The 16,350-nt window shown below is 31.5% G+C and overlaps 1 protein-coding gene across 7 annotated transcripts in view; it reads left to right on the top strand.

The window, feature by feature from the left end:
• Nucleotides 1-16,350, top strand: part of LOC126841103 (tropomodulin) — a 36,099-nt gene that overhangs the window by 15,855 nt on the left and 3,894 nt on the right. For 4 of the 7 annotated variants that reach the window (XM_050577378.1, XM_050577380.1, XM_050577377.1 and 1 more), the window contains exons 2-8: nucleotides 13,147-13,299; nucleotides 13,849-14,016; nucleotides 14,694-14,814; nucleotides 14,879-15,099; nucleotides 15,486-15,640; nucleotides 15,732-15,828; nucleotides 15,916-16,063. In XM_050577378.1, the coding sequence (XP_050433335.1) occupies nucleotides 13,147-13,299; nucleotides 13,849-14,016; nucleotides 14,694-14,814; nucleotides 14,879-15,099; nucleotides 15,486-15,640; nucleotides 15,732-15,828; nucleotides 15,916-16,063 (1,063 nt within the window). The other 3 variants (XM_050577383.1, XM_050577382.1, XM_050577381.1) reach the window with 3 other exon arrangements.

The following is a 16,350-nucleotide window of genomic DNA, read 5'->3' as shown; positions in this document are numbered from 1 at the left end:
AATACCCGTTTTCACGAATACCCGTTTTCACGAATACCCGAACATTCGTTAGTCGAATACCCGTTTTCACGAAAATTCGTACGTGTTCGAATAAAACATTCGTGTATTCGTTACACGAATACACGAATGTTCGCTTTCACGTACTTGACTGAGACCTCTAGTTTAGATACGCACTGAGATTTTAAGATTTTGGCTCAGAATTTCTTCAACGGGAATAATTTTTTAATCTTTAAAAGTGGAGTGGTTCGTCCATGCATTTTTAGATGTGAGATCTATAAGCTTAATTTTTTTCTAGAATAAACAGCAAATAGGTAGTACTTTTCAGTATCCACGTGTCTAAAATAAAACCAAAATAACGGTTGATGATTTTTTTGCTTTTATTTGAACTTGATCCATTGTCTGTCTATGTCTCGGCGTTCGGGCTGCAGTGGAATCTTCTAGGGGTATTTCATACAAAAACAGCCGACGGTTTGTATGTAATTGCCGTACGACTGATATCAACGTCACACCTCATATACCTCCTTTATAAGTACTACAGTTATTAGCAGAAGATTTGACCAAAAATATATCGTACCAGCGTGAAAGGTTCTTTTGCATCGGCGCTGGCCAATTATAGTGATTTGGACGGTCTCCATAAAATCGCGCTCCGACAACGTTTGACGTATATTTCGTGTACCGGTAACCTATGCCAAACGATGGCGTGTGTGTATATATATAATATGCGAGCACACGCGCATGTGTTTACATTATATTGTTCGTCCGTAAAAGAGAACACGATCGAGTTTAAAAAAAGGATACATACGAGCCGCAAACCTAAACTTTAATAAAGAAAATCGAAAACCGCGCGTGTACACCTGTGTACGGCCAATAGTCTTGTATTGGACGGCTGAAATAAATAACATTGTTTGGCTCTTGACGACGTCTCGTGATCACAGCCACGCTTTGTTAAAACAATGAATGAAAGACACACGAGCCTATTGATCGCACGCGTTTTTTGCGAACTGCACACGATGAAACAGCCTACTCTGAAAAATATACAATACATGCAGTTATTATTTCGGACAATAATATTATTGTTGTACAACTTTAATGACGACAATAGTGATAACATCTAATAAATACTGAAAAGTGATGTTGTAATATCAATTATCATAATATTTTGTTGTACCTTCTAGTTGGGTTAACTCAAGTGAATCTGACTGTGGTAGTATTGGAACCGGTATGAACGGCTATGAACCTAACAAATCGCCACTTGGTTAAATAACACTGCCTTACACCACTTAATACCAGTTATGCCGTCTTTCAATTATTGTACGCTAAAGCCTATTATTCCTAAAACATTTTTTACCAAATGCCCATCGATTAAAGCACACGACTTACAACCTACGGAAAATATAATATTACGATTTTCGATCATATATATATATTTTATTCTTTATTACAATATGTTTTAGGTTCAATTATTATTAACACTTCATTGATTTTTTTCCCTTTGGTTTATTTGACATTTGTAGGCTTTGGTAACGGACACACCTTTTGTCTCTGCCGTGTCATATTATCAGGAAATTGCGTTAATGTTGGACTTGTTTTTATTTTTAATTTGTTGATTACTGGTAAAAACGTACGACGTTGAACAAGATCAACTTGTTTTTTTTCTAGGCACAGATAAGTTAATTTTAGTGAACTTATCTGATAAACATAAGCTATATATATATATATATATATATATATATAAAGAAGTCAGTTGTCAGTTACGCCTGTAATCTGTATACAAGCAACAATCATTTGTTTAAACAACTATTTCCATAACAAAACAATTAACTACATTATTAATCATATTTTAATCCAAATATTGTGTTTTTTTGCCGGCCTATGGCGGACTTTAGCCGGCAGATGTTGTTTACTGACTAATGTACATTCTTCGTGTAACGACAACGGACACGGTCACCGGTCAGGACGTTCGGTAACAATATAATGTACTTTTAACGATAACGTGTGAATAAATATTTCATTACAATAGCGGATGGGGCGTTGTCCTTAACAAAAAAAAAAAAATACTTTAAACTAGCACCCGGCGTGGAAGAGGTCACGACGTTTGAGTACCGGCAAACGCTCATGGGGAGGGGGGAACAGCGTATGATAAAATAATGGAAATGTGCAACGGGACTGAGTTGAAACATCGAACGCGCCTACGCTTCAACTTAAACTTGAACTATGATAAACCGCAACACGGTCCGTATAAGGTGGTTGGGCTGCACACTGTATAAACTATGGACTTATACGGTTCATAAAGGTTTTTTTATGAGATGGCGCCTAAAATCGATAGGTCGTACAATATATTATAGATCAGATCACGGATGAATGAAACGATGGCACGACCAGTGGGGGGATGCTGTTTTCCATAAAATCGGAACCGGGTTCGTGTGTACACTATATAAGCATCGAACCAAATTGGCGTGACTCGAGGTCGGCGGACCTCGTGTGTCGAACAGTGGGACAACAAAACGTTGTTTTTAATTAAATATAATAAAACAATCGGTTTACAGATTTAGTGGTAATAGCAATAATGACATGCGGTGTCGGCACAGCGTATAGCTTATCAATTATCGTAAACCGGATGTAGAATGAACTATAAAAAACCTCTACCTTAGTATTTGTTTCTCGTGCAGGCATTGCCGCTAACAAGTGTGGGTTTGCGGTTTTTGCACTACCGTTTACCTATACTTAAACGTAAAAATAACGCTCTTAAATTTTAGGTTTCCATTTATTTATTCACTGATTGACTGAATGAGGACATTGACAAATAGTAACAGTATTATTATAATTTTCTATTGTGGCACACGTTAGTTTTGCTTGTCCCTGGTGTTGACGTTATACCTTTACATTAATTATTGTAATTGAAAGTAACTATATATAGGTATGCTGCAATTTCAACTCCTAATGTGTAGTACTTTTTTTTCCCTTGACTATTTAAATTATCATAACAGTTTTTCTATTAAAAAAAATAATATAAAAGTGTATAGTACTACCTTCTTCTGTAGCTATTTTTGTTTCAGCCATGAACTTGCAGTAATTTTCTCACTCGATCCTGTTAATTTTCTTTCCACGAAAATATTTCGTATGTGTACACTCTTAGCAACGGCAGAGGCTGCTATACAATACCTTATATAAGTATCACACTTTCACTGCAATCTGACATTTGTAAATCATTTTTGTTTCCTTTTAATTATAATTATTTCAAATTAAATATCAAACGCATCGCGCCGTACATCCTGCCGACGACCATAATGTCATCATGTGCTGTAAGGTTCAGCGTTCTCTTATAGTAATGTTAGTCATCAACAGACGAGATAGTCTCTTACGTACGCAAAACATATATATAATACATATAATATACGAACCGTTAACGTAACTCGCATATGTTATCGTCGTAACGAATAACTCGTTCAAACAATATTGTCGTGTGCCATTTATTATTTATACACTGTCATTTTGATGTATGTAATGTGTAAATGGGTCATAGAATAATAATATGTAAACATATATTTTACACGAGTCTTGAGTTTATCGACTGATGGCCACTGGCTGTCCGAATGTTTAAATATTAGCGCATCGGGCTCAAGTAAACCAAATAAAAAGCAACACTAAATGAGGCCGTTACAACGCTTCCAAGTTCCATAGCTACATAGGTAAAACTAAAAAAACAGTAATTATATTGGTTAGGGTTTATCCGTAAATGAACTGAAAGATTGAAAGTCGATATCTTTTAACGTTTTGCAATTTATCCGACCAAAACAGAAAGAAAAGGAAATTGAAAAAACTTCACAGAGTATAATTAGAAAATAATTTACATAGGTAAAATATTATGACAGCATGCTGTCCGTTTTCCAGTTAGAGAGTAACCAGTAAATGTTTTAATTTTCTATTCGCAGTTTGTTACATATTGTTATTTTTTCATTTTATCTGAAATTAACAGGGTTGGCAAAATAAATGCATAATGTCTTGGGAACATACGACATGATTATCATGACTGTTTTCTATTTTTAAATTTTTTAACCGCCAAAGTATAATAAATTAAAACTGAAATCTTATATAAAAATATAAATTGCGAACTATATCATTTATCATCCTACAATAAAAAATAATTTTTAAAAAATTGGTTTGGCATTATAATTTTATTTTCCTATTTTTATATAATTCTACAGACAAATTAATAACATCACTACACTCAGTGTTATAAACTTTCAGTCATTTAAATCAACACGATTTCAATCTTGTTAGAAACACAGTAATATAAATAAAAAAAAACATTTTAAATTTGTGATTAAAATCACGAGTAATTGTAATCACATAAATGAATCATATTCTTAGAGTAGTATTTGTAGAAACCTTTTCAAACTGGAAGGATATAATGAGTTGTGTTTTTTCATTCAGCTTAACTTCCATATTTCACTTGAATGCTTAATTAAAATATCATATTTGATATAATAGCTATCCAAATAAATTAACCAACAAAACTAAGGAGATAATTTTGAAATTCAATTTTAAAATATATATGCTCTAACTTCTAATTACTATTCTAAACTTGCACGCAACTTTATGTATGGTTTCAGAAAATTTTAAATATTTATAAGCTTGCCTGTAACTTAAGATTGATATCGATAGTGGTATAATAACTACGTTGGCCAAGGTAAACAGGTCAGCGCAATATTAACTCAGAAGTATAGTAGAAGAGACATGATTAAGTTATATTATCATAGTTGTACCGCGGTTGCCGTCCACTGCGTTTGTTTTCGGTGTTATTATTAAAATTGTTCTCTTGTGGCCATCTGTGTAACAGGAAAAAGAAACGCCGTGGAAAAAAACAGGGTTTCCGGATCCCATCGTGCTTCTTTAACCAAACAAAACAATAGTACGTTTTTCGTTGACTGACGTGAGAATAAAAAGAGAAGTTAGAATAAAAACATTTTTGCTTTTATGTATGTGCTACAATTCTTCGTATGAATATCATTAGGGTTAAAATATTATGATAGTTTAACAAGCGGACCTTCGTTAGAACACATCCTTAGTTTATATTCGTTACAGTCTGCACGTCGTTTCGTCTTGCTCGTACTGCTCGACTTCTAATACTATACATAGGTAAGTCCAACATTTGGAAACATTTAACTTTACACTATACTTGCTATGTGTAGTTTTTCTTTTTAATATCGCTTGTATGGAATAAAGTTACAGCTAATAAAACGTGCTACTTCATAAGTATCATACAACATTTTTGCTAAAGATCTATACATTTGCTACAGTACTATTTTCGGTGCGAATCAATGTATTTAAAACCATTACATTGCAGAATGAACTAGGTATCTTATTTCTTTAAATTTTATGCAAACTGTCTATTTTCTATTACTCAATTAATGGTTCTTATTCTTGTACAATTGTAATGATATAACTAATTTAATATTTTTTAATAGTCGCCCAGGGTACATTTGTATTTCACACTTATTTATAATTCTAAATCATTCAAATAATTTAAAACAAATGTAACCTGTCCTTGAAACATCATAGTCAATTTATATTATATTAACTGTTGAAAAAAATTATCATATTATATTTTATTGTGAAACAAAATTAAAATTATAGATAAAAAAAATAATATTATAATTTTAAACAACAGTGGTATAGCTTTAAACATTGAAAAAACGTTCAAAAATATGATAAAATAACTTTTTAGTTATAATTGATTGGGATAAAAATAAATGTATAAAAAAAATATTTAATTATACCTAATCAGAATCTAATGTAACATGGGAGAAAAAAGTTACACGGTAAGTCACGCGGGGTACATAATATAGTGTCCTAGTCGATGTTGGCACGAGTATAATAGAATATAAAAAGACTTAACACAAAAATGAAAATAAATAACGTTGAATATATATAAATACACGAAAATTGGGCTTAAGTTGGTGAATATTTGTGTTATAAAACTAAGTGTATTAAACACTGGGGTACATGTTGTGTGCCCAGCATGGCAAAGGTAGGTTAACACGTTCAAATCTGAATTAAACTGTACGTACATTGGTTTGCACAAGCTAACTGCGCATGTAAATAAAAATCGTATGATTGCACTTGCACGGTTAAACAATTAAAACTGTGCGAGTTCGTGCAATGCCTGAAAGAACTGTCCAATCACACAGTTTTTCGGAGTATTTAAACAGAAATTATGGGTTTAGAGCTGTTAGAACTCAGTTCATTTGCGCAAACTAACTGCACACGAGTACCATAAATTAGTTAGCCCTGCTTAACTGAACTTCACTTGTAAACCCACATTAACGGAATGTTAATTTTTTTATTATTATTTAGTATTGCTTTTAAAAATCAAAACCATCCTGTTTCTTAATACGTATGTTAAGTTAGGTTGCTTTTTCCGGAAAAAAACATTTTTCTTTAACAAGTTTTTTTTAAACTCAAATATGTAATTGTTAAACTATTGAACTGTATAAACTTATTTTAAAGTTTTTTTTAACTTTTGAAATTGAAGCATATATAATTTTAAAGCCACTTTTACAAAATGAAAAAACCTCACTCAATTAAAAAAACGGGAAAATGGAAAAACTGCTTTTTTGTATTAAGCGCCTCAAATTTAAATAATGGATATCAAATAATTGACAAAGGAATGGTTATTCTGGTTAATTAACGTATTATAATAGACGCCACGTGTTCTTATATAATACCTTTGTTTTTTATATAAGTTTGTGTATATCGTTTGTCTACATCATAAATATCGGATTTTAATACCTAGTTTTATGATATAATTTATCATAAAACTGTTAAAATGTACACAATTTTAGTCTCTAATACAGTTATTTGCACGTGAGGTTTTATTTTACTTTCTAGCAATAAAAAATGCATTATGTAAGTTTAAAAAGACTTAAACTTGAATTATATTTTTTAGGTTGTATAATGTTTCAGTACCAAAGGATTATGTTCTTTACATAAAACAAATATATACATATAAATTATAAAATACTCAAATTTCTTTGGTTTATTTTTATCTCTTTGTATTCTTAATATATAACAATTCTTATTTTTTTATACACAATACTTGTACATCAATAAAACTACGCGTCCATTTTTTAATAATTAATTTTGGTTTTTCTTTTTGCAACATTTATAAAACATAAATATTCACAGGCCATACCATTGTGTTATCATCAGACGCAATTGTAATGTATGCGAAAAAGACTTTACAGAACAGCTTGTATGTCCCTTTCAAAATACATTGAGTATAATCTCAGAGTGGTTATTAAGATTTTAACAATTGCTCGCTACGCCGAAATAGTCTTATAGCGTTAGTTTCCCAAACATATCTACAGTTATGAAAACTAAAAATATCTTGTGCTCATAATGGACCACGTTCATACTTCATATCGTACATTTTAGATTTTAAAGTACTCATAATTGTAATAAATGTAATATTTTGGGTTTTTTTTTGTAGTGATATAAACTAATTATGGGATGCGTTATAAAAGCAGCATTTAGTCGTTTTGAAATAAGGTGCATTATAATTTTTTTTTTATGAGCAGTTTAATTAAAAGCCACTCGAAATCCTTTCGGCGCAACGGATGACATCTGTGGCCGTAAAACGTTCAAAGTAAAAGTGTGTACATCGATAATATAATAATATTGTGTGCAGCTCTTGATTAATGTCTGTATGTATGGGTCATCATCTGTAGGCTATCAGTGGTCACTGCGGTCGTGGCTCTGTCGTGTATGCTTTGGTACATTGACAAGTATGTATAATGTATAATATGGCTTCCGAGCTGTCTGAGGCTCACGGCAGCGGATACAACGATATGGTATGACCCGTATAAGTATATGATAATAATAATAATGACACACGATGAAAGCTGAAACCTGTTTTGGAGGAACATGGTCGTAAAAAAATAAAAAATAAATAAAGGCGATTTCTTTGTGCTTATGCGATCTTCTCCTTCAGCGGTTGTCTGAATAGTGAATAGCTTATACCTTAACAGCGTCGGCGGTACAAACTCCACTTTCGCTACAAGTCAAAATATTTTTCATGCTCCCTAAAAAGTCAAGTCATTTACGGATCACTCATAACATTAATCATAAATCATAATAGTCGGTCAAAATAGTTTCTCAGAGCTCTCCTACTGTACTGATAGTTATAACTTGTTGTTGTTGTTATTGTTTGTAGAGGAAGATATCTGTAACGGGTTTCTAATAACGTGTACAATTTAAATGTTAATTTGTTTATCGGTTTCCCGGTGTTTGTGGTGTAACCCGGTCATGTTTTTACGGCGAATCGCTAGTAAACGGAATTCAATGTACAAGGCGTTGAGCGGTTTGTTTGTTGTGATGAATCGGTTCTGACTTCGGTCGTTTTTACTAAAGCGATAACATGTGAACTATTAATCACGTATACGAATCATAATAATGGTATTTGCAAGTATAAACTAAGAAAAATCAAATGTAAACTCTGTTCGAGTAAGCCGAAGTATTGACAAACATTCGTCTGATTCATGTTTCTTGAACTTTTTCTCATGATTATAATAATAATAATAATAATAATAATAATAATAATAAGAAGAAGAAGAATTATTATAACATATTTTTTTTTTTTAATAGTATTACGTATTTTATTTTCTACGTGGTAAAAAAACTTCTTTTTTGGACAATAGGTTTTGAGCTGGCTTGATAGCTCTTTTTATATTATAATTTATAATGCTTTATATTTATTTTTTTTTTTATTTCGTATCTGTTATAATGCTTAAAATGCAAATTACCGCAATGTATACATTTAATACTTTTATATTTCTACTGTTGGTTTGAACTTATAATATCATTGTGGATTGACATAGTAGCTGTTGTTCGGCGATGTCCCACAAGTGCTGTGATTTTCAATTAATTTCTTTTATGGTCTTGGCGCATGTTCATTCGATTATGTTTTTTAAGTAACATTACCCAATTAAGGGCCACATTTTTTTACAATTATAATTACACCGTCTGTTCGTTTTATGTTTAACCATATTAATAAGCACGGCAAATGTTATTTTTTACTCTCGTGACATGCCTGTTTCTTTGAACTCGTTATTTCAAAGAGATTTCACTTTAATAGCGAGTTGAATATTTCAAAAATTCCACCCGATTCATTAGGCGCTTTACTACAAGATTTGTACATAAATAAATTACTTTCTTTTGCTTATTTTCTCTAAAGATAACTGGTCGATACGATAATCCATAAATGTCACGTCGTTCCTACTTCCTGTATTAACATTAAATTTCATTAATTTTTTAAATTGTCTATTAACCGACTGCTTTATGGATTCATTTTTTTAATGAATAATTATAATTAAAATAACTTACACAAAAAATATATGAAATCATCAATATATGACATTTCCCAAAAAATATTTAGCTTTGAACCAGAAAAGGTTTAATGGACGAGAAAAACGCTTTGATGCTTTCGCCATAGTTAAAATGACCTTGCCGTTTCCCCTTTATCAATGACATTCAGAACGTGTGATTAGAAAGTAGATCAACGTAACATGCTGTATTATGTCTTTACGTATCGCGTTCTATTATTTTGAAGGAGAAATGAGAATGTTAATAACAAAATAGATAACATTTAATTACATTAGTTCATCGATCGACATTATTAATTAGTCGAAAAATAACTCCGTTCTAATTCTAAACCCATGAGTTCCGTTTACACACTCTGGAAAACTAAGCGATTAAATTGTTTTTTCAGGAACCACATGAACTTGCACAGTTTAAATTATTTAACCGTGCAATCATACGATTTTTATTTACACACACAGTTAGTTTTGTGCAAACCAAAATGCCTACGCACAGTTCACTTACACTGTTTTAACTGAATTTGTAAAACTCACCTTTACGTTGACGTAAAACGTTTGTGGTTATGCTCGAAAATGTTTGGTGAAACTGGGTATGCAATACTTTAAGGTGGGTTTTCACTTTCAGTTAAACTGCGCCAACTAATTTATGGTACTTTTGTGCAGTCAGTTTGCACAAATTAATTGAGTAAATTATTTAGGACTTATTCGTTCAATTTTTTGTTTTGTTCAGTTCTAACTTTAATCTCACGATTTCCGTTTACGCACTCCGAAAACTGTTAATAATTTTTTTATTCAAAACAGAAAATGTATATATCCGTCAAATCGGTTATGGCCAATAATAAATAATGTACCGCTAAATTAGTGACTATTTTTAGTACTATAATCAACGATTAAACAATAACGTTTTTAATGGTAATCTGGAGTTTTATTTATCTTTGAATGAGAATACAATTTTTTTTTTTCTAAACATACTTTTATTGCTTGTTAGGTATCGTTCATGGCCTTTGGACTTTGTTAAAAAAAAAAGATACTAGTAATATTATTTTATTGATATATTACAATTGTTTTCATTTACTTATTGTTACACAGAAATCTACAGATTATAATGATAATATTTCAAAGACTGAAAAAAATGATAACTGAAATTGTCTAATTTTACTCTTTTTTTTTCATGATTAAAAATGTATTGTTGTGTTGTAACTTTATTTAAATAAAAGGTATCAAAACGTGTTGTAAACATTGGACATTTATTTCGAAAAAATAAATAAAACCATAATTATAATACGTGTACTTGGTAGATGAGATAACCGATTAAATTCAATGTCACGTTTCCGAGTTCATTAAGCCGTCAGTTTTTTATATTAATGTATATTTATTGCTGCAGAACACATAGAACAATGGTTATCTACTTGATAAGAAAGTTCATAGGTGTGTTGCTATCCGATAAGACTAACATACTAATTAAAAAACTATATCAAATAAGTATCAAGTATGCCGCTCCGCTGGCGTAGAAAACAATAATTGCGCAATCACTGTATACTGAAATAATTATTACACACCTAAAATTATTATAATTTTTCACTTTACACCTATAGGTGTGTTTGGAATCAGTCCAGATAGCGTTTGCAACGAAATCGAAATAGTCAGTTATTTAGTTGTTATAGTGCATATTACTGTCTTAACCCTGTCACGAAAACAAAACAACATTCTTGAGCTGTTTACCGCAAGTATTTTTGGCAAAATAATATGATTTGCTACAATTTTTGTTTTTGCTGACGTACCAGTATGAAAACGTTTTTAAACTGATGGTGTGAAAATTAACGTTATAATAGTGTTATGTAGGTTTTTACATTGATTATGTCTAGGCACATTTAATCAATCATGAGATATAATTTATAAACCAATATCATTTAGGTTCTTCTTATAAGCATTTTTTCAAAAACAACATCTACTTTTATGTAATTTTTTTTCTCGTGAGGCGCTTAATTTAACTTCCAATGGGTAATATCGTGTCATAGAACTCACGACTGAATTGAAGTAACCTTGATGTGTTGTTCTACGCCATACACACATAATTGATATCAATCTTCATAAGTGGTTTGGGAAATATTATATTTAAAATTCTGTGTATTTCAACATTAAGATAGATTACAAGAAATGTAGCTATTTTGTCTATCATTTTTATCGCTTAGTTCACTATTTCTGGGTTAGTAAATATTGTTTCTTAATAATAATATTATTTTGATAAACTATGTCCGCAATGTGCCAGGACACAGTAATGTGTTTTCTACATATTATTTTTGTATAATAATTGGATATTAGCATCGGTTACAAAAATAAATTGGCACATTTTTTCTCTCGAGCAGGCCGAGAAGCGAGTATAGACCCATTTTATTTATTCAATCTAAGGTTAATAAATATTGCCAAGTAGTAATCTTATAAATAGTTCATTTTAGCGGCGACTTGCGGCCATTTTACAAATTAATTATTTATTCTAGAAAGAACGTAGTTTACATATTTTGTTGAACACGAATAATTGAGATAATGTTTGTGCGCGTACATCGTTGACAATAATAATTATCATAATAACACTAGCTCTGAGTAACTATTGAATAAAGGTCATCAATAAACGGTTGCAAAAATAATAGAATCCTTGAAAACACTTACGGCCTTATGGGTTACCCGCGTCTTGCGCCGCACAAGTAGTATGATATTATAATATTATCTCAACAAGCGCCAATTGAAAAAAAAACACTAGTAATGAGGAGAAACAATTTAAATTTTTAGACTCTTCTCCCCCCCCCCCCAGTTTTGGTCAACCATTCTATTGTTTTCTTGACTGGAGTCCGTAGAAACTAGAAATACTGTTAAGTGTTAAGTTTTGGCGAGGTCAAATAGCCGCTCCGGTGAGTCATCAAATTGATAAATTAATGCTAGGCAGTGCAACTGTTGTACCTTACCGATCTGCGGTAGTTATTGGTAAATGGTAATTTGCAAAAATAACAATAATAATCGATGGCGGCCGCTACCGGTTTGATAATAATACAATAATAATAATACTATTATTATTATTATTACCATTATTGTTATTATTATTATTATTGTTGTATGTTAACGATTTCCCCTCCACCGTCCATTATCATGGACGGCGCCACGGCTTCCACCACCAAACGCCTCAGCCGCCGCCGAATGATGTCACTTGATAACAATTCCCACTTCCATTCCAGTCACCAGTGTTTCCCTCCAGTCGGTGGCCGTCTATGAGTGATTAGGTATTCGGCTGTAAGTGCTTGCAGTAGGTACGTTGAAAATATTATTGTTTATCCGTGGTAGTAACTAGTATCCACAGTCCACAGAAATATTAGGCGTTTAATATAATAGTACCTATACAACACTCGGTTAGGATCGAGTGTGGACTGTGGTGGTCAGCTCTGGTTCGACCTCAACAACAGCTATAGTCGAGTAGGACGTATTCCGTGTGCCGCCGGTAGTATTGATTTTTCAATCAATTCCGCTGTTCCTCGAAGGGTGTGGACCTTAACGGATTTTCAACGGCTTCGTATACCTGTGCGTATGTGCGTGGTTTAGAAAGCGACCTTTAGGCAATTTTCTATTCGTCCAAATTCGTTACCCACAAACCTACTTACCTACCAAGTGCGTGCAATCAGTTGACTTCTTGGATTTTGATTAGCTTATTCTGCCTATTACTCTTAGTATTTTTTCACCCATCGACGATATAATAACAAACGAATTAACTGTGTGTTTGCAGACGACCACGAAAAAAACCACAACGATGACTACCGTTCCGGCCAAGCTGTACGGCAAGAATCTAAGCGAATACGAAGAACTCGACGTTGAAACGCTATTGTCGCAGTTATCGCCCGAAGAGATCAGTATCCTTTCGAAAGAAGTTGATCCCGATGTAAGTATTTTATGATGATAAGTCTCCGTTATTTGGCATATTATTTTGATCATCGTTAGGTATTACGGTGGATGCTGAATTTTGTGATCGAATCTATTAATCTTGTTTTGAATATTATATACAAAACTTCTACTATCGAGAAAAATGTATCCGAGAAGTTAATTTCTGTACTTAGCCCTAATAAGTGATTGGTAACATAATCGATTAACTTGGTAATAAGCAGTACCCATTGTATTGGTTATTGACGAGTTTGGGTTCTTATGAACTTGTCAATATAGTTAATAAATAGGTACCTACATATTGGTTGTCAAATTATTAATATAAATTTATATATATACTGTGTTAGGAAATCAATAAAATCCTGTTATAGATCAATTAGCGATTGAAAATTTGCTTAAATTTTTCTAAAAAAATTTGTACATTTCTTTAATTTACCTGGTTGATAACTTCATATTATTATTACCTATGAATATAAAACTAGTGAATATATTGTGACTATAATAAATTCCTTGTTTAATTTATATGCGTTGTTTAATTTTTTGCTTTTAGGATAATTTATTACCGCCCTCAGAGCGTTGTAGTTATGAATGCAATAAAGAAGCTACTGGACCACTTAATAGAAAAAAATTAATTGAGCACATAAACAAACAAGCACTGGAAACACCAGATTTACCAGAAATGAAACCATATGTTCCAGGAACAGTAAGAGGAAAGAAGGTAATGTATTTCGTATAGTAAAAAAAATTTGATAAAAAAAAGTCATCAGAGCAAATAGATGGCGATTTGAAATGAAACAAATATGTGAATGTGTTTTTAAAAAAATGTTTAACAAAGTAGTATAAAAAAAAACTCGACTGATAAAGAAAAAAAAACTATTTCTTAACATTTTAATTAAATATAAGCATTGATATTTATATTTTGTCATTTATTTTTGTTCATTAAGTAAACAATGATTGAGTGACATTCGAGAAGTGTTATTTGTGATATTTCCTATTTAGCTAGAAACCTGTTATTTTTTATTTTTTAAAACTATTAAATGTCAAATAAACTAATTTAAACAATGAATTTAATGTCCATATTTAACTGGAATACTTCCAATTTTAAATAAGTGTCTCCATATCTCCTGAGCTACTGAATTTAATCAAATATGTTACATCTGCTTTTAAAAAAGGAAATAATTAATAAATAACTGAATTTGACAACTATCTTTATAGAATATCTAATTTTAATTAATTTTTCTTCTGCACAATAGATCTATTACAGCATTAATATTATGTAATATGTCTAATTATGACTATTTCACGCTTAAAGATTTCCAACCGTTATTCCTGTAATAGAAGTGAATAACAACGTAACTAATAAGTAATAACATAATATATACTTACTTATTACAGTGGGTAGCGCCTGAAACTAATGGAAATTCTGATAGCAACGATAAAATTGCTATTGATCTTGACGATGAATATGGAGATGCTTTGAACAATGCTTCACAGGAGGAAATAATCGATTTAGCTGGTATGTAAAACAATTGATAATTAAACGTTTATATTAAGCTATAAATTATACATTCATTTTTTAGCTATACTTGGATTCCATTCGATGATGAACCAAGATCAGTATCATGCATCATTGTTGAACAAAGGTCAGCCTGTCGGTTTGGGATGGGACGGAGTTACTAAAGCAACACAACCAAAAGTCTATCCGCCAGAACCTCCAAATCAAACAGATCCCGAGGATAGCATCAAACGTGTTCGTGACGATGATCCAAAATTACTTGATCTCAATTGGAACAACATAAAAGTTTGATTATAAGCTAATACACGTAAACTGCATTCACATGATGACACTTTTAAAACAAAATAACACAAAATGGCTAGGTATGAATAGCTTTAATTATTTCTGTCAGACAGATATATCACTTACTAGTAATAATTCTTTCAGACATTTCTGTACAAGTCTAGACTTGGCCAAAATAAGTGTCCACAGTGCAAAATATCGACTGTCTGTTTTTTTTAATAACTTTTTTCCTGATAAAGTTTGTGGAATTTATGTTTGTTGCTAGTATAGGTAGACGTACAAAACATTTTATATGTTTAAACATTTTTTCATTAAAAAAAAGTCATTGTGCGATTGCTTCTTTAACTATAAACTAGGTGTTTTTATATTAACTTTTTCATTTAATGTAGAATATTTCCGATGAAAAGTTCGAACAATTATTCAGCGCTTTGGTGGAAAACACTCACTTGGAAACATTAAGTTTGGTCAATGTCGGGCTCTCAGATAGGTTGGCTGGTAAATTAGCGGAGGCTTTAGAAAAAAATTGTACTCTACGCGTTTGCAAGTAAGATTACATGCTGTCCACTAATTAATGTATCTGTTTTATATTCAACTATTTGTTTTCATTCATTACATTACGATTTTTAATTTTTCAGTGTGGAAACAAACTTTATTAGTCCCATAGGAATTGTCCGCCTGGTGAAATCATTACTAAAACAGAGGTCCTTGGAAGAGTTTCGAGGCACCAACCAGGTATGTACAAAATTAATGATAAGTCTTTAATAAATAGGTATATATGTTTTATTAAAAATAAGTGTTTGTTTTTTAATATATAAACAGAGATCGCAAGTATTGGGAAACAAGATTGAAATGGAAATCACCAAACTGATTGAACAAAATCCAACACTGCTTAGACTTGGTCTGCATTTAGAATATAACGATGCTCGCCATCGTATTGCATCACATTTGCAACGGAACATTGACAGGAGTGAGTTACATTTTTTTTAAAAATTATACCATTGGTTTTTACTTTTTAAATATACAGATAAGAGGTGCTATATACAAAAACGCCGACGGATTTTGTGTATAGCACCGCTCATCTGTATATTTTAAAATCAGTGGTCATACTATTAAAAATAATAGTGAATCTTCATATGCAATTTGAATTATAAATTAATATCATTTTTACACTATTTGTATTTGGAGTGTGTACAATGATTATTGTGAAAAAACAAAATGAAAATTCCCATTAGATTTAAGTTAACTATAATTACT

The sequence above is a fragment of the Adelges cooleyi genome, unplaced genomic scaffold, assembly GCF_023614345.1.
Source record: "Adelges cooleyi isolate 19-005CV unplaced genomic scaffold, UGA_ACOO_1.1 ACOO_flye_CR_arks_rails_tigmint_CR_PRNA_376, whole genome shotgun sequence".
Classification (NCBI taxonomy): Eukaryota; Metazoa; Arthropoda; class Insecta; order Hemiptera; family Adelgidae; genus Adelges; species Adelges cooleyi.
Note: the sequence above shows the minus strand (reverse complement) of the source record. Positions and strands in the feature narration are given on the sequence as shown.